Source organism: Coturnix japonica, chromosome Z (genome assembly GCF_054131305.1).
Source record: "Coturnix japonica strain WE chromosome Z, WE-NBRP24, whole genome shotgun sequence".
In the NCBI taxonomy this organism is placed as follows: domain Eukaryota; kingdom Metazoa; phylum Chordata; class Aves; order Galliformes; family Phasianidae; genus Coturnix; species Coturnix japonica.
Genome location: NC_140702.1, coordinates 57,990,159 through 58,009,242, shown reverse-complemented (window position 1 = coordinate 58,009,242; position 19,084 = coordinate 57,990,159). Strand labels below are relative to the sequence as shown.

The 19,084-nt window shown below is 38.1% G+C and overlaps 1 protein-coding gene across 6 annotated transcripts in view; it reads left to right on the top strand.

The window, feature by feature from the left end:
- ELOVL7 (ELOVL fatty acid elongase 7) overlaps window positions 1-19,084 on the top strand; it is a 31,239-nt gene that overhangs the window by 8,745 nt on the left and 3,410 nt on the right. For all 6 annotated transcript variants that reach the window (XM_015848781.3, XM_032441318.2, XM_015848779.3 and 3 more), the window contains exons 2-6: window positions 10,017-10,110; window positions 12,299-12,489; window positions 14,667-14,747; window positions 15,129-15,185; window positions 16,881-16,986. In XM_015848781.3, coding sequence (XP_015704267.2) covers window positions 10,047-10,110; window positions 12,299-12,489; window positions 14,667-14,747; window positions 15,129-15,185; window positions 16,881-16,986 — 499 coding nt within the window. In that variant the 5' untranslated portion in view covers window positions 10,017-10,046. The remainder of the gene's footprint in view (window positions 1-10,016; window positions 10,111-12,298; window positions 12,490-14,666; window positions 14,748-15,128; window positions 15,186-16,880; window positions 16,987-19,084) is intronic.

The following is a 19,084-nucleotide window of genomic DNA, read 5'->3' as shown; positions in this document are numbered from 1 at the left end:
TTATTTATTCTTAAGGTGAATGTTACATCCTTAAGGTAACTGTTTATGTGTTTGTCTCTCCTTTCCATTAAACTGTGCTTTGCTGAGTTGTCGTGTTAAATGACATTACAGTCTTCCTCTCTTCTGCAGGAGGAAATCTGAAGTCTGTTTTTTCCGTTTATACTTAATCATTGTTGAATAGCTACGGGTATGTTGTCATTGATTATTTGGTTAAAAAAATGTTATTGTAGCTTCTCTACTTTTATTTTCCACTGTTAATAGCTAGATCAGCAAGATGCTCCCCAAGCATGTAACAAGTCTTGTTCCTACTTGTTTTAAGGGGTCTTTTCTGGAAACCATAGCCTAGCTCTTTGTCTCTTTATTTCTTTTTGTTCAGGTTCCATGGATCGCCCCCACAGCGACTATTTAATGACAATTTATTGATGTTGCTTTTCTGCCAAATGAGTGGACACAAACTAAGTTGTTTACCGGTTCCTGGTAGCAAACTATTTATGTTTTAATTAATTTGACATATGAGATCCTCATATACAGTTCCCCTCTTGACTGTTAATGAGGAGATAATGTGTTGCAGCTACAGCTTACAGCTGAAGAAAGGGGATGGTGTCACTCTTATCGCACTTCATATTTGCACAAGTAACTTCAATCAGGGAGGTATGAAGGCTGCTCCAAAAGTAATGCCTCCTATTTCATTATGTTGGTTTATGATGTCAGAGGTGGTTGTTGGTGGTATGGCAGTAGAGATTGAACCTTCCTGCCAATATTCCCTTACATTCTGTTGCAATGTGGCAGATGGTGCCTGACAAGGAAGTGCATATGAAGCAAAGGTGTGTCGTTGGACTCCTCCATGTGGAGAAAATGGCACCCATTGACATTCATTGATGCTTACTGAACATTGATGGAGACCAGACAGTGGATGTGAGCACAGGGAGAGGTGGGTGGTGCATTTCAGCAGTGATGACAGCGGGTCACCTCAGATGGTGCTAATTGTTACATGCAAAGCATGCAGACTCTTTTTTATCACTGATGAAAATGCACAGCTAATGGTGGTGGCTGTGTTTATAAAGAGTGTTTTGTAGCTGAGAACTTGCTGCATCAAACAGTGTAATAATACTGTTTGTATCTGTTGTAGTTTCCATGGAAGCAAGTAGGAAGCATTGCTTTTGGAGCAAGCTATGTAGGTAAGAGCAGTGGAGAAGTCATAACAGGAGTCAGTTCTAAGCCATCTTACATGCAGGTTCAAGAATGAGGCATACACATACTTTGTGTATGAGTATTACAGGGTAGAAATAGGGGGAATCTTAGATGGATTGTAAATCTGATGTTAGCTGAATCTGTTCTGCTTGTGTCCCACCTGTTCTCAGAACTGTTATGGGCATGCTGTACCTGCATCCTGTGTGTTTTGCACTAGGAGGCCTGCATGGTAGAAAGATTAAAAAGTGTCTTAACAAAGTATTTGAGTACAAACCACAAGTTTTCTTGAAATGAGCTACTTTTGTCATCAGCATCAATGCTATATTGTGGACACATCCATAAATTACATTCATGCTTAGTCTTCTAAAATGTGAACCTTTAACATCAGATGTCTTTGGTCCCTTTCATTCATTTTATTTAGTTAGCACTTCCTCTTCCCCCTACCTCCTCAGAGCTCATGTACAAGTTATTTCTTAAATTACTTCCTGTACATGCAAAGAAACCCCAAAAACCTTAAAACAAACAAACAACAACAACAAAACAAAAACAAATCTTGTAGCTTAAATATCACTCTTTATCCCTCTAGACCATATAGAGTTTACAGTAGAAGGAAGAAGTCCAGATGGGTATGAGCTCTACATGCTCACTTGTAGAGGAATGAATGGGTGGCATAGGGTACATGTGAATGTGGCTGTGCTGTTGAGCATACTAGATTGCATCGCCACTCTGTAGCCCATGGCTCTTGTTCAGTGAAAGCCTGTTTAAAGTGACTTAAGCCAGCTGATCTGATCTTAGAATAAAAACACTTCGGAAGGTTTTCTGGTTACATAAATAAGAAGGAGGAAAAAGGAGGTGTTGTTAAGTCCTTTGGATAAAGAGGAGATTAACTGGAATCAGATCTGTCCCAAATACTAAATGAATACTTTGCCAGAGGTTTTTGACAGGAGTAATGGTGTATCAGTAGCTAATGGAAATGAGGTTTCATTGCTACAAATATTACATCATAAGTGAATCTTATTTTGACTTCCAGGTGAAAGTTGTCACACAAGGTGTCATAAGGCTTGCTGTGCCAGCAGCAGTGTGTGGCTTAGGGAGCTGGTATCACCCAGCTGGAATGAAATGTGTGGGAGCCAAGGAGTTCCTGTAGGCTGGGTGCAGAGTGGCCTGCAACAGAAGGTGAAGAGACAAATGAGACTAGCTCATGGCAGTGTGGCTGACCTGCAAGTGCTCAAATAAAGACAGGGGAGCACTGATAACAGTTCCTATCTCAAGGAGCTGTTCTCCCTTATGTTTTTGCTTTTCTCTGAAACATTAGGAATGTAATGGGGATAGGGGGTGGAGTGGAAAGAGACACTGCTGTTTCTGGTTGTTGTTTGCAAGTGGAACTGGAAATCCTCTTGGGGACCAGCCCAGTATCTCTCTCATCCTTGAGATAAACTGGTGATTGAATTAAGACTTGCAGAGAATCTTCCTTCCAGGCCAGGTTTGCAGAGACTGTTTGGACTTGATGGGCCTTTCTATGGAATTAGTTCCTAGGATTGCTTACAATTGCATTTATGTTATCCTTAGTCTTTTGCTACCAGATCTTAACACAGTGTAGTTTGTGTGGCTTTAGTTCTTGTCTTGTGAAGCGTCCCTCGTGCATGTGATGGAAAGACTGAGGGCTTGCTGGAGTAATGTGTTTTCTTGAATGAATATATAACACAATTGTCTATGGTTATGCAGGACTGGGCATGATGATGTACCCACCCTATGTGATTTCACCATCAGCTTAAGCATCTATGACAAGGCTGCTTATCCCACTTTTCCACTTTCCTGTGACATCCCAATACATGTGTCTCTCTGCTTCCCTTGCATGAGCTTCCTTTGGTGCAGCCACTGCTTAACCCAAAAGACGAAGGTTCCAGTTGGATTGCTGAGCTGCAGTGCTTTATCCTGCAGCTGCCTGAGAACCAGACACATCAGCAGGGATGCCGTGGGACTACATGATGGAGTTGCTGGTGGTTGGATGGTAGTGCACAGAGAGAAGGATGATAGTTTGATACCAGCTGAAAGCTGGGCACAAAATGGAGCTGTCTGTGTCCATTATGAATCTTCAGCCTTGACTGAAGTCTGCAGTCTCAGTTAACAACTTTTAAGTGGGTGTGGGAAGGAATACAAATTGTCGTTATTGTATCAGGATGGGAAATCCACTTGGCTGGCAGAAAACCGATATGAAGCATTATTGAAATAGTGTTTTCACTAGTTCTGCTGCTTATAGGCTACTCTGTTCATGTAGGTAAATGACAGATTTGATGTTAGTTTAACAAGCAAAGCTTTAAGTACAGACATAACATATGAATAATGCAATAAAGGTGACAACAGAGGTTAAGTATTAGATCTCTTACTGACTTCTGCCAGACTGGGATTTTACAGGCACATATTCTAATAGAATTTCTAAGCCTCTTTCTTTGTTTTTTAAGATGTCTCCATTCTTTGTAAGGGGATTTACACTTACTCTGAAAGGTATCCCATTACTGATGCCTACTGCTAAACATACTCAGAGAGGTGGCTGATGTACTCATCATATATGTATATTTATGTTAATGGAGTGGCTTCAGAGATAGAGCTTGAAATTAAATGAGGGTAACAACTAATACAGCTCAATACCCCCCCCTCCCCTTCCCCCCCCCCCCCCCCCCCCCCACACACACACAAACACACAAAAACAAACAAAACCACCACACAATGCCAAGGAGGATGTAGCCAGCTTACCTGTGAGATGAGCCTTTCAAAAAGTGGGCAGTGTAGTTGAGGGAGGTCATAAAGGATTGGGAAGGACACGGAAACTTCTCTCAGGGAAATCTGTTATGCCAGGAGATATCCAACTTCATTGCAGAACGTAGGTGACTAATCAATCTAACGTAATAGCTATTCTGTATTTGTTTGCAGTGTGGCATAAGGGAGTAATGTAGTTAAAATAACCGTGTTTACGTAATCATGCGCCCTTGGGAAATAGGAAGGGCAGAGCTGATATTCTCCAGGTAATGCAAAAGATACGATCTGTGAAACTTTCTCAATTTAATTACCATGTGAACTTCAAGAGCAGAATTAACAATTGTATATTAAATGATTCTGAAACATTGAAGTTTCATAACTGTGACTGAATGTGCCAGCTAGTATTACTGTAATTTCTTAAGATTCTGTTGTGAAATCAGACCTGTGTGGATCAGTGCTCTCCCATGTTCCTGCAGGGTCTGTGGGGTGGGAGGGGACTCTGCCATCATTACCTGCTGGATGTGTCAGAGGGGTAACGTTACAGAAAATGTGCTTCTAACATCTGCCTTGGGTGGAAGTTACCCCTCTGAAGTTTGTACTTTGCTGTCATATTTTCTATCTTGCTGAAAGATGCCTATAGAAGTAAGACCCTCCCTCCCTCCCAGCATTTGTAAAGATATGACAAGGAGGAATGGTTTTGAACTAAAAGAGAGGAGGTTGAAGTTTAATGGTAGAATACAATTTTTTTACTTGATATCAAGATTTGCTTTTAAGTAGTAAAAGTATATTTTAATATTAAAAAGTCTGTAGGGGGAATAAATAAGTGTGAGGAATGGCAAATATCTCTCATGTGGGTTAAGCTGAAGAATGCTAGAAGCTTGTTGTTCTCATTTAAAATTAAAGAATGTTTGAGGCATACCAGTAATTCCCGTTAGAGGAAACAGTTTTTTTGGACTAACAGAACTTGAGCACTTCCAGCACCTTAATGACTACTGCTTGTCATCATGGGGCGTTCTGAAATGGTCACCGTGGCATTTCTGCACCTTCTTGTCTGGCTTAAATTACTTTATTATGTACCTCCTCTCCAGTAGAGTTAATGGTCAGATTTGAAATCCCTTCTGCAAAACTGTATGCCTTAATTCAACTGCAGCTATTTCAGCTGTCTGCTGAGCCATGGGGAACTGGAGAGCAACAAATGGCATTGCTCTTTTGATGCAGCCTGTTCCATCATTTGGTTCACTTATGCCCCATCTTTATAATGATGAGGCATATTTATTTAAAGGTCTCTTCAAAAATGTTATTAGTCCAGCTGGCTTGAACTGCAGTGCACAGGATGAATTTCATTGCTATTTTAAAATATATCTATCTATATAAAAAGCACTCATTTCTAAGAGCCTAATACCTTTGCAATGGGTTTCACAGATGATTTCATTTGTTTTCCAGAGCTTCAGAGGACTGCATGCATGTTCTTAGAAACTTTTCAGTCAGCAAACTGAACTTGAATTAATGGATTTTTAAAACAAATGACAACAAAACAAAACAAAAAAAAACCCCCACTTTCTGATACATCATTCAAAATAACTGAATTCTGAAAATTAGTCCATTACTATCACTAATTTTGAGAAAGTTCACTCTGGTCTAGGCTGTCTTTAAAAGAAAATCCCCTGCTTCTAGCATGTTGTAGTTGCTTCCTGTGATGTTGTTATAAGCAGGAGGTGGAACATTGGAAATAGAAGTGCTGATTCTGCAGGTATGCTGTGTTATGTGGTATGTGAACCACATGTATGTCAAACCAACTGAACTGTGACTAAACGAATGCTTAATGTGTGAGTGGGTTCATAGTGTGAAGAGCTAAATCTGTGTATTTAAGAAATGGTTTTCTTTGCCCCGAGGTCTTTGTCCCTTCAGGCCAAATACTTCCAGTTTCATGTTTAGAGGATAAGTTCTACAAGCTTTGAAAGTGGCAAACACTGGAATGCGACCCGTGCCAGAGCTTCATTGGGTTTCTTCCTATTGACAAAAATGTATTGTGAAAAATCAGCCTTTCAGAATTGTTTTTTATTGAAAAATGCAGTCTAATTGTTTCTCTTTTGTGTGGCTATGTGGGTTTTTTGGGGGGTGTTCTTAAAACAAACAAGAAAATAACAGCAAAAGGCCTTGCTGTGGTATTTCCCAGTATGTATGAGCTTGTGTGTGAAGTTTAAGATGACAATACAAAATGTACCTCCTAGTGTAAGTGTAATTAATTGCTCATGGAAATGGATTTACAAAGGAGAAGTAGGTTGTTAGTTGAGAAAACAAGTAGAATTGTAAAATGCTTTGAAAATAAAGTAGTAGTGTTGTTTGCGAAAGTTGATTTTTCAATCTTTTAGCTGTAGCAAAGTTATGAGCAGCATTGTCTTCCTCACAGACATTATTCCTGCTCTTGCAGTACCTGCTTGTGTCTTTTTGTTCTTTGCTTACTTGCAGATGCAGAGTAATTTTCTTAGCATCTGCAAGGCAGAGCTAAGGTGAGGTGGGCTGCTCTGGCTGCTGCAGCCTTATCTTCTGTCAGGCAGCAAGTTGCAAAAGTCCCAGAATAAGTTCAGCAGCAGCTGCAAACAGAAACAAAACTTGGAAGGGTGAGGGCCTTTGTATCAGTTCCTGTGAAATGTTTTTAGGGAAGAAGAGCTGAGTGCTGGGGTCGGGAGAGGTAGGGTAAGTGTTTATGCAGCACTGTGGAAAGAGTATTTTTGTCTGCTGCGTTTTTACCATGAGCAGAAGCAGAAGATTAGAAATAGTCTGGTTCCAGATAAAAAGTTTGTATTTGGTGTCAGTGGCCAGCTGGCATCAGAGTTGCTGTTTATACACTGACAGCACATTTATCTGATTCCTAATACAAAACTGAAGTGGTGTTGACGTGTCAAACAGATAAAAGCAAGGAGTTGTGCATCGGTGAGATTGCACTTGCAGGCTTAGATGTTTCAGCCATGAGGAGGAGGAAAAGTTTATCAACACTACAAAGTGTAATAAGTGGCAATTTGTTCTGAGCCAGCGTCCACACAGTTTCTGAACTTTTGAGAGTGTGTTTGGAGGCAGTTGATTCCTCATTTAGCATAGGTCTTGGTCAGCATATAGAACTGGCCAGTCTGAGCTTCATTTAGATCATCACCAGGCTGACAGGAGGAGGACCGAATGGCAGTGAATTCAATGAGCTATTGCTTTACATTGAAGTACTAATTAAATGTTATGTGGTAATCTGTGTTGAGTGAACATATGTGTTTTTTTTTTTGTTTGTTTTTTTTTACAGCTGTTCTGTAGGTTTTGGTAGAGTATCTTGAACAAGGTGTCATGTGTCAAGGCATATCAAACATATTGGCTGATTTAGTTTTGACTGGATATTCTAAGGTGATTGAAATAGGAAGATTTCTGCATTGTAAGGCTAACTTACTGTAATCAATCTACTTAATAATTACTAATAAAGTACTGATTTTCAATACTTTCCCCCAACACAACCTTCAGCTTGGTTGTCACTGTTATATAGTCTGAAATACCTTGTGTTCAAGACTGGGTGGAGTTTACGTAGTTTCATTGTCATTCGTACTTGGGTCTATGGAGGAAGATGACAGGGTTATTTATAATTTGCCAAAAAGATGAGGGTCATTGAAATTTACAATAGAAAAGGAAGGAGATATTTCCTGCTTTTGCTAATTTTGCCAGCACCTTTATAAACACAGTTTTGTAACACCGTGGTGCCTTTTGTAGAAAACATCACAATAATTGTGTAAGAATGGACATAGACTTCTTTCATGTTGAGTTTTGCTACAAGCATGTATGGGCCTATGTCTGCTCATTGAACTCCAGTGTGACTGTACAGGTGTGGGGGAGTAAAAATAATTGCTGTGGATTTATGGGCACAGCTATTGCTGAGGGATGTATAGATAGTGGCTTATTAGTTATGCTGAATGCCATTTATCACAGTTAGTGTGAGATTGCTGGAGCAAGACATCACTGGATTTAAAAGTAAGGTTCATTAAAAAGGAATTGAAGGTTATAGTGTCCACGTTTGTGATCTGCACTTAGGATGTTAGAACTGCGTGTTAGTAACTTAAGGCAATCAAATTAATCCATGTTGGTAGAAATTAGCTATTGTGTACTTGCATACTGAAAGTGATTAGGCTATTTCTGATTTTAGTAAAGCTTTGAATTACAAGGTATGTTTAAAACTGTCTCAGCAGCGCACTGTACCACTGGGCATGAAGTGGAGAGTCTTAATGTAAAGAGTTCAGTACAGCATAATAGCAAAAACAGAAGTTCTGTGAAGTGAGCATTGCAGCTGAGTGGGGGGTTATTCTCTACTTTTTAGTGGCTGTGTATATGTCTGTTTTTGTTGTGCATTAGGGAGTAATTTTGCATTTATGTAGAATGTTATGTTGTGTGATGATTGTCTAAATCATCTGTCTACACTGTCTAAATCAGGGCAGTATAGGGCATGTGAAGATGGTCAGCATAAGGGCAGTGATAATTTGCTAGGAAATGATGATGCCAGAAGATGGTGGTTCTGGAAGATGTCAGCGGAGGGAACAATTTCTGAACAAGAGAGGGTGGTTTAAGGTGTATAGACACAGGGCAGAAGTGTAAGCAGGAAAACGTGAGTAGCAAAAGTGGGAGTTGGTAAGAGCTAGATCAGGTGAACCCTAATGAAGGCAGGCTCATCAGTTGTGTTTTGTGATGAAGGGTGGGTGTAGTGTGCTTTGAGGTGATTGAATATGAGGGAATTCCAGGGAACATGAAATGCTTTTAGAACTAGAGATAAGGGGGAAATTATTTTATAGGCTTGCTATAAAATTGCGACATCATAGAATGGCTTGGGTTGGAAGGGGCCTCAAGGATCATCAAACCCCAGCCCACTCTTGCTGCAGGCAGGGCTGCCAACCTCCACACTTAATATTAGACCAGGCTGCCCAGGGCTCCATCCAGCCTAGCTTTGAAAATGAGAGGACAAATGAGATGATGGTAGGGAGATCTGAGGAGTGAGCAGGGAGATATTATACCATCCAGGGGGGTAGAATTGGCTCTCAAAAGCTGCAACTGACTTATACTGGAGGAGGCTGAGACTGGAGGCCAGAACAAAGGAGCTGGTTATTAAGGTGTATTTCAGCCTGGACAGAGAGGTGAATGTTGTGTGAAGATTATGCTGACGTGCTGAAAGTGACACTGAGTGGGAGTAGGAGTGGCACCGTTCAGATGTGCTGGGATTAAAAAATAAATATTCTGGGGAAAATGACCTAAGGTAGGGGATGGTAGGTATTTGATTTTTGGAGTGGAAATCAGTATCCATGCAAATGTTCTTCATTTTATACGTGTGGATGGTGCTATGTGCAAGCTGGATGTGCTGGAAATTTCTTTGAGTTAATGCTATTGCCAGTGGTACTATAATGCTTTATAATGCTGTTGTAGAAAGAGTTGATTCCCAAGAGTGTGATTTGCATGCTAATTATAATGTAGTTGATTACTGTATTTAAAACCAGTGTGCAGACATTGGAGTCTCTTCTCCCTCCCACTGTCTCAGAAACCCTCTTTAGTCAGAAAATGACACTTTTCAATAGTAAGTGTTGCAAGGAGGAACTTCGCATTGCCAGTGACCAGTTCATCACATTATCATTACTTCTAAAGGAGATGGCAATAAAAGCAAACTATGCAGCTGCTCTTTATTTATATTTTCCCCTTCACTGTAATGGTTAACCACAGTGTGGTTTCTTGAGATAACGCTTTTTGGCATGGAAGCACCTTGTTTAGTATGCAGAGATTATGAAATCATATTGTTGTGTATAACAGCTCAGATATAAGTCGGCATCAAGTACAGTGCAATGTGGCCAGCCAATAATGCTCCCTAATCTGTATTTCTTGTGTGGTGCTCTTTTAACCTATTTTTTTTGTTTGTTTCCATTCTGTTTGCTGAAAATATTTTCCAAAATGTTTTACTGGGCTTTGTTTTATTAATTACAGAAATCTGTATTTATGTTTTGTTTCTTTTTTTTTTCTTTTTCTTTTTTCTTTTTTCTTTTTTTTTTTTTTTCTTCCTGCAGGCAGCATCATAAAATCTTAATCAGGTGAAAATGGCCCTTAGCAATCTGACCTCAAAGGCTGTGCTGCTCTATGATGAATGGATCAAAGATGCCGGTGAGTCATTTAAATCTAAAAGTTAACTTTGAATAATTTTGAAGCTCAGTGTGTAGATATTGTGGGTGTGCTGATTCCAGATTTAAGTAGTTTTATCTTCCTGTACTTGTTTCATAGATTTGTCAGGATGGCTACTGACATTTTTAACTGTGAAGAATAAATTAGTTTTTGAAGTTAAGAAAAAAGAGTGGGGAGTTTGAGGGGTAGGGAGAAACAAAACTTGGCTCACTTACAGCTATAATCCCAGACTAACAAAGTGCCAGCAGTGGTTACTCTACAGGAGTTTCTGGTTTGCTTAAGTATAAAATTTAGGGCTTTTTTTAAAATTTTTTTTTATTTTTATGCTACTGAATGCAAAGCTCTAACTTTTTCCTTACCAAACAATGGTAGGTTATTGATAATGCAAGTGTGTAACGTTACTGTATTTTGTCTTTGAAAAATACAAGCCCTGATAAGGTACAGTATATTCAAATTAGCCTCAGAGTAATTCACTCTCACAACCCTATTTTAAAGATTAGTCTCTTGATGCACCAAATATGAGAATATTAAATGTGCTTTGCTTTAGCATAATGTTATTGTTCCTCATTGGGGTAGCCGTGTAGTAAATGGTATTAGCTGATTCTTAGGGAGACTCGAGAAGCAGTGAAGGTTTGATGAATACTTATATTTTTCCAGTATGGCTTCCAGTATAGCTAGGAACCATTTGTCTTGTTCAGTAGCATCACAGCTTGCCTATGAACAGGGAGTTTTATCATGATGATGTGGGTGAAATGGATTGAGATGGTTGACAGAGTATTTCTGCTGCACTGTCCGTAATGTCACAATTTGAGTTTCTCATCTCTCTGCCTACTAGTGCTTGTATTTGGCATCTCATAGTATATTGTGGTTTCTTTTGAACCTAACTGGGAATGTTTTGGAAGTACCAGTGTGAAGGGGGAATGCAGAAGAGTAATCAGTTGTGAAGAGCAGGTGATTCTCTTGCAATGCTATGCATAAAGATGTATTTTGTAATGAAGATTCCTGATAGTTGAAAAATGTAAGTCTCTTTTAGCTGGGACTTGGTGAAGAATTGCAAATAGGTGCAGTAGGATAAAGATGAAGTTTAAAAGGGATGGCAATGTGTGTGGGAGGAGACTGCAGTAATTAAAGTCTGTATGTGGTATCTGGAGAGGAACTTGTAATATTTTTACTGTTTAGAAGATTGTAATATGAAATGGTGGTGTGTTTAGTGGTACTATGAAAGTGGTGACGTGTTGGGACTTGTTAGGCACAAACTATGAATACCAACTGATGGGATGGAATGTTTTCTAACTTTGAAATCCCTATGTTATTACCTCTAACAACATAACACTTGAGGATCTTAAAAGGTGGAGCTACTCCCTGTCTGTACCTTGAACTTGTGAGACAAGGTTTGTGCTTTTCCAGAGGATTGTAGTCTCATTTGCAAATGCAGCCTCAGTAATCTGCTTGTGCACTGCCTTCTTATGAGGCTTCTGAGCCTCATCAATGTATGAAAATGCTGGCTTTTCATGGGGGAGAGCTGTAGACTGAAAAGAACATTAATTGTGATTCCATGTGTTTTCCTCATTGTGTGCTGTGAAGAACTGGTGACTTATGAGGAGCTGCTGAGAGAACTGGGAAGTTTAGTCAGAAGATGAAGCTAAGGAGAGACTTTCTGTTCTCTACAACTGCCTGAAAGGTGCTTGCAGTGAGGAGGGTGTTGGTCCCTTTCCTCAGCTGTCAAGAGGAGCAGTGGGGAATGGCCTCAAGTTACATCAGAGGAGGTTTAGATTGGATGTCAGGAAGAACTTCTTTATGGAGGGGGTGGTTGAGCACTGTAATGGCCTGCCCAGGGAGGTGGTGGAGTCCCCATCAGTGGAGGCATTTAAGAGATGTGTGGGCTTAGAACTATGGGGACATAATTTAGAAGTGGGATTCAGTAGGTCAGGCTACTGTTTGGACTTGGTGATTATAAAGGTGTCTTTCAACCTACGTGATTCTGAGACACAGGAAGAAGCGCAGAATCCAGCAGGTGCTAACTCTTGTTATCCAGATGGAATAGATTTGATGGTGTCTGAATCTTGATCAGTGAAAGTAAAACCTATGCCATTAAGAATTAAATACTTTTCAGTAGCCTTTTTAGGATTTAATGAGTACAAGAAAGATCTGATTTCTTTTATTCTTCTAGATCCGAGATTGGAAGGCTGGCCACTCATGTCTTCACCTTTTCCAACAACCTTTATCATTGGAACCTACATCTATTTTGTCACTTCACTGGGACCCAAGCTCATGGAAAATAAAAAACCTTTTGAACTCAGGCAGATAATGGCATTTTATAACTTTAGTGTGGTAATACTTTCCTTGTATATGACTTATGAAGTAAGTACTACTTTTATTTACAATGTAGTTATATATTTCTTGTCTCTAAAAACCCTAATAAATTTGAATAAACTTATTGATAAGCTTATAAATACAACTCTTGCTCTTCAATTCTCAAAACAATTATCCTGATTGTTTTAATTATATTTCTCCAAGCAGTATGCTAAATGGGTTGAGCATGATTTGGTATAGGAGAGTAACTCATACCTAGAAAGACAATAAAATATTTAATATGCCACTATATAAAATGTACTGATTGAAAAATCCTTGCAATGTATTTGATATCCGTTGGCCATTGTTTTCTTAGTTGTTCTTAGTCTGATGTAGCTGTTTCTAGTTCCAGTGCCACAGTTAGCAACGATGTTTCATTACGATATAGAATATGTCTGCTAAGGAATAATCTTCTGTTACGTGTACCTTTTGAATTACAAATGCTAACACTACCTAATGTTGGGTTCCTTGTCTTCTAAAATTATTGGTTTTTTGGATCTTTGAACAAGATGGATGTTTTTTCAGAGAAGGAACATTGAGATTTTGCTGTACTTTATAGCTCAAGCAAGTAGTAGACTTTTAAAAGAACAAAGCCTGGTGCTGTATAGAGCTAGTGTTGGTTGACCAAAAGATCCTTAAGAATGAATAGTATAGACTATGTAGGAACTTTAATCTAGAAGATTTTTAAACCTTAAGACAGATATCTGCTTAAGGTTTTATTTATTTCTTTTTAAAGAAAAGCCCGGTGAAACATCATTATGGTAGAAACTAATACTGATGCTTTTTACACAAAAACCTGTTCATGTGGTTTTATGGTTTGTCAAATTACTGATGAAAAGGTGCCAGGTAATCCTGCCAAGCTGGCAATAATTCTGCTAGATCAATTGCAAAAATTTCACCATGAGTTACATTGAAACGCCTGACATTTCTTTTACCAGCCCTTTAACAACAGTGCAGCAGTAGTTACGTGATGCAATGGCTGTTCTTTTGAACGCTGTAAATGTTGGGTCAAGATGCAGATTTTTGGTTTTTTTCTTTTTGTTTTGGAAAGTCATCAAATGTCTGTTCATGGTTTGGTGATAATCTTGATTATAAGACCTCAAACTTAAATAAAATGAAGTTAGTTGTAGGTACAGAATTTTAACACAGAATTCAATTAATCTGCTGTCAAGACTTGTATTTTAAAATTTCATGAAAGGATGCATAGATACAGTATGACAGGCTGAATCTCTGCTATTGTCTGACCCTCAGCAAAAAGCTGATTCTTTCCCTCTTTGGATCCAAGCCATTTTGTGGGTGTTAAAATATTATGCTGTGTTGGTGTTCTAAATCTTGCTTTATTTAAACAACTGATTCTTTAGGAAGTTAACACATCAATTGCAGTCGTAGACTAAACCATTTCATCTGTTACAGAGCTGAACCTCATATAATGCATAAGAGGATTATGATGAGAAGTATTTTTTTAAAGTGATACAAGATACAGTAGACTCAGTGGCTGGCAGGAGAGTGAGCAAGTGCAATATTAATGATGTGGCTCTTGTCTTGAGTTCTAATGCAGTCCAAGACAAATGATCAAATGATTGAGAGAAATTACTCATGATACATGAAGGTCTGCCTTGTACACCTGCTTTTGACTGTAAAAACATTAGCTTCTGACCCATTATATTAGTGAAAGGTAATTGAATCATGCAATTAACTAAGCAAGATTTTAGGAACTAGGGTACTGAAACTGTAGTGTACATTGATTTGTTCCTTCTCATTATAGGTAGTAAGCTATACTTCTCAGCTGTACTGATTTTCTTGAATAGTAAGATTTTCGGCTGTGATAGCAACTTCCAAAAACTTTGAAAACATTGTTTTTGTGGACTGATTTATACACTCAGTTGTTTAGCTAGCATGTGTTTTGAGATGTTGTTTCTCCTCCTGTTAGTAATGCTGTGAGATAATGGTTGTAGAAAGAAGGTTCTTGTCGGTAGGTGTGGTCCTAGAATTATGAATTTGTTAATCTTGCAGCAGTAAATGGTAGCTAGCCCACACAGAGGTAGGTTTCTGACAAGCTTGCTGATCCAGCAAGTTTATAACATTGTTTTGCTCTCTTGCTTAGTTATTGCAAAAGTAATCTGACATGAATTATTTTTTTCCATAAGACACAATGTAAACCTATGCTCTTCTTTTATTTGCTCCAGTTTCTTATGTCAGGTTGGGCAACTGGCTACTCATTCCGATGTGATATTGTTGACTACTCAAGGTCACCTACAGCCTTAAGAGTAAGTTGCCAAATGCAAGGCCAAGTTGTTATGCTACTCTGACTTTATTTTTTTATTTTTTCCAAACAACCAAATGCGTTGCTTTGGAGTAGAGTGCTCTGAAGGATAATGCCTTCCTGCATATTATGGGGTTAACTGCTGGGGTTGGTTGTGAGTGATATGGGCAATACATTTGTTGGCTTCTTTCTTTTCATCCTTAGATAATCTTAAAATGAAACAATTTTTTAAGAAAAAAATTGAAGCAAAGCCACAAAACAAACTGAACATCACCAAGACACTGTTTTCTTCTTCTGTTCTCCTGTTTTCCTTTCATACACCTAATGCCATTTCTTGGTTTTATTCGTGATTATTAGAATTTAACAGTGCTTTTCATTTTTGCAGATGGTACGAACTTGTTGGCTATACTACTTCTCCAAGTTCATTGAATTATTAGACACTGTAAGTATTTGTAGCCTAGAAATTATGCATTGACGCTTCTTTTTCTCAGTAAAAGAACTGCTGCTGTTGGGGCTGAAGGCATAAATTGCTTTTTCATTGGCTGCAACATTCATTACTGGAATACCATGAAAGTGTTAACCTGTACTTTCTTTCATCATATTCTCCAGTTATGCTGTCATTCCTTAACTACCAAGGAAAATACTAGTTACAAAACGTACTTCTCAAAAATTCAGAAGCCCTGGTAGCTTGGCTGCTTACAGCTGATTACACTAACCCACTGTGCTGTAGCAATGATCGTCTCAACACAGTGGATAAAACATGGTGTTGATGTTAAAATATTTTTCATGTCATCTTCAAAATTTTATTATGGAATATTTACATCAACAGCACTGAATTAGTTGCCATACCTGCCTTCTCTAAATACCTATGTGTGCTTACATGGTTGTAACCAGAGATGTATGTAGTAGTAGGCCTGTACTCTAAACTGCTTAGTAGAAAACCTGGGCTGCAGTGTGTTAAAGCACACTGCAGACCTTGGTCACCACTACCAGCTGTCTGCCTTCCCTTCTTTTTGAAGGGTTGGTGAAGTTGTTCTCAAGACAGCTTCTGGATGCTGGAGTCAGCTGCGATTTCATTGTCTTATGGTGTTGGGTGCAACAGTGATGATTCAGGGGCTGACTCACAAGTAGCTTGGATGTTCTACACCCTGCAAGCAAAGTTAGCCAGCTGATTTTCATCTACCAACAGTCATTTTAGAACACTCGTACTGACTGGGACAAATGGAATGGTAATGGAAATGACAGGAATGCCAAAACTGGAAAAGCCTGAATGGCTTAGTTTTCTTCAATAATCTTGTTAAGATTGCTACTTTTTAATTAGACCTGGGTTTGGGGAAAAAAAAAAAAAATAAATAAAAAAATTTGTTTTATTTGAATCCACCCAATCAGGTACTTATTTCTCAGCAGCCTTTTTTTGTTGTTGTTGAAAAAGTTATTTCTTAGCTGTATGTAAGTCAGCCGTTTCCAAATATTTTTCCTGGCATGCCAGACTAGTTTTTTTTGTTTCTTTTCTTGCTATCTGATACCATCTTTCTTATGACCTGACTTCTTACAGTTTTCTTGCTGTTACGCCTTAACACGTATCTCAGTGTTTGACCTTTTAAATGCAGCCTATCAATGTCTATAAAAATGCCTGCGTATATTCTTACCTATGTTGCCTTTTTCCAACAGTAGTTAACTGGGTGTTCAAAATCAAGTGCTCTTTATCTAACTCACTTCTTTTGCCTCTATCTATTTCTAGTCCCTCAATTCATTTTCTCAAATGTCTTTTCTTTTGTTCTTGTAGTTCAGGGCACTTAAAACATCTGATGCTTATAGATAACTTATCAGTCCAAGCAAGTCCATCTTGCACTGTCCGCTGCACTTAGAATGTAGCTCAGCCTTTGATGCTTGCTTTCGAAGCTTGCTCTGGTTACTGAGACTCCATAGGTGGATTTTAATGCTAGTTTAATTTCTTTTGAAAATTAATCAGACATGTCCAGAGCATCAGGTTTCCCACCTTCTCCTGAAACTGCAACAGTGAGGAATTTTTAAATGTATAGTAGGGAGCAACCAGCTACCAACACATACAGTTTTCTGTAAGTATATTGGGCTTGAATATCTTCCATAACATTCTGCTTGTTAAAATCTGTTTCAGATATTTTTTGTGCTGCGTAAGAAAAACAACCAAGTTACATTCCTGCATGTCTTTCATCATTCCATCATGCCATGGACCTGGTGGTTTGGAGTCAAATTTGCTGCAGGTAGCAGAGAGACAGTTTAACTTTTAAATATCTTCTAGTAGAAAAATTTAAACAAGCTAGACAAATATTTGAAGAACAGATTAAAAGACTTTTGGAAGCATTAGTCTTTTAACATTTGTATGCCTTCAGGATCTTTGATCTGAGATCACTATATATGGCAACTATTTAAATGGGACAGTACTCATTTATATTTGACATCATTGTGTTTAGTGTTGAGGGGAGAAAGTGCAGAAGAGAGAGAGCTGAGCAAAGAGCACAATTATGTAAAAAAGAGGTGTGACTGACATTAAAAGTGGTAGGGAAGAAGTATAAGAGAACTCAGCACTACTTTGAAGACGTTAGTCCCTTGGCATGTAAAAGCTGAATCAGAGGGGAGTACTGTGTTCTTGTCATCCTTAGCATTTTTATTTTTACTGTTGTTAGGTATCATAACTGAGGCTTATTTACATTGAATACTTCAGCTTTCATGAAAGTATAGAGCTTAATTATTACAAAAACTTAGGCTATGCTTATATTTCAACTGAACTGATTTTTTTTTTTGTCCTCTTTAGATTACCTCTCCTCCTTCCCTGCTTAAGTGCACACTACAAGATTAGTGTGCATCACTAATCACTAATAAATAAAGAATGCCATGGGAATAGCTTGGTAGTTGCATAGTAGAGAAATATATACTCCTTTAGCAGTACATTTGTAGGAGGGTGTGGGGTTTTTTGTTTTGTTTATTTTTTTCTTTTACGAGTTTTTACCAAGAAATATATATATTTTTTGCACATGTTTCTTTACTCATGTTTTCTGATGTGCTTTTTTTTTTTCTCCCAGAAAAAACAGTGTCAAACTGATAATATAACTATACTGATAGCATCTGTTATGTTAGTTCTTGTTTTATGAGTGTGATAATCAGCTGCAAAAGCAGTCCAGTAGATTTACACAGAGGTCTTTTGAACAAGCCCAGTGTGCAGGTCTTCCTTGTGTATAGGAAGGATATAATTCTACTGTATTTGCTGAATTTCTATTATTAGGAAGCTTGGTTGCATCTTTTTCAAATGTTGATGAACAACTGGAATTTAAATTAATAAGGAAATTGTGATTAGTTTCTTCAGCCATAAAACTTAGTATATCTATAGAGCTGCAAAGGATCGCAGCAACTAACAGCCTCTCCTCTTCAACTTTGAAAAGTTCCCATTTATAAGTGATTTTCTGCCTTTTATCTGGATGTTGGATCATTATGCCAGATACAGGTTTCTGATTTTGCATCAGATTCAAGTTTCCCATGTGATAATTTCAGCAATACTTTCAGCAAACTGTGGAATGTCTCCTTTCTCCTCAGCTCAGTCATGAAGAGCTGTGTTTATTTCTACTCTATTGCTAATCTTTATATTTTTTAAAAAATATTGTTCTGTTTAACAGTTTATTTATTTATTTATTTTTTCCAAGAATTTCAGTCCTAATGATGAGCATCTTGCATTCAGTTTCATCACTGTTTTGTCCTTGCTTCTAAGTAGTGTGGGTAGTGGTCTCTACTCACCAGGCTTTGGTACCTGTGTTTTAAATTCAGCACATTTGTGAAAAGAGATGCTGATTTTTTTTTTTTTTTAATTATTTTTATTTTTTCCTCTGATGTGATTTAAACAGAAAACACTAGGAGTACTGCATACATTAGTGGTGGTGGTTTTTGCACCATGTTTTTGTACTGGTGTTTTTTCCCCTCTGCTCTATTTATTTTTTCTTTAGCGTATTCACTGTGCAGGCCAAGAAAAGTATGTCCTTTTGGACTACGAGAACACTCAAATTATTTTTGAAAAACACAAATAGCTTAGTTTCAAAGACAGCTTGCAGTCACAGCTGGAGCAGTTATGATCTATCTAGCTGGAGGTAGTGTGAGCTACTAAAATCACATGATAAAACTTATTTTTAGCTGAAGAGACTTTTAATGGCAAATTTGCTTTTGGATACAAATGTTTCTCAACAGGTGTCTGCTCTTCATGATGTTTTGCTTCCTTCCTGATGGCTCAACATTTTCATGTTCGCAGTTCTCTTAATAGTACCTTGCCGCTTCTTAATTTGTATTATAAAATTTATTTAATTATTTAAAATAAAA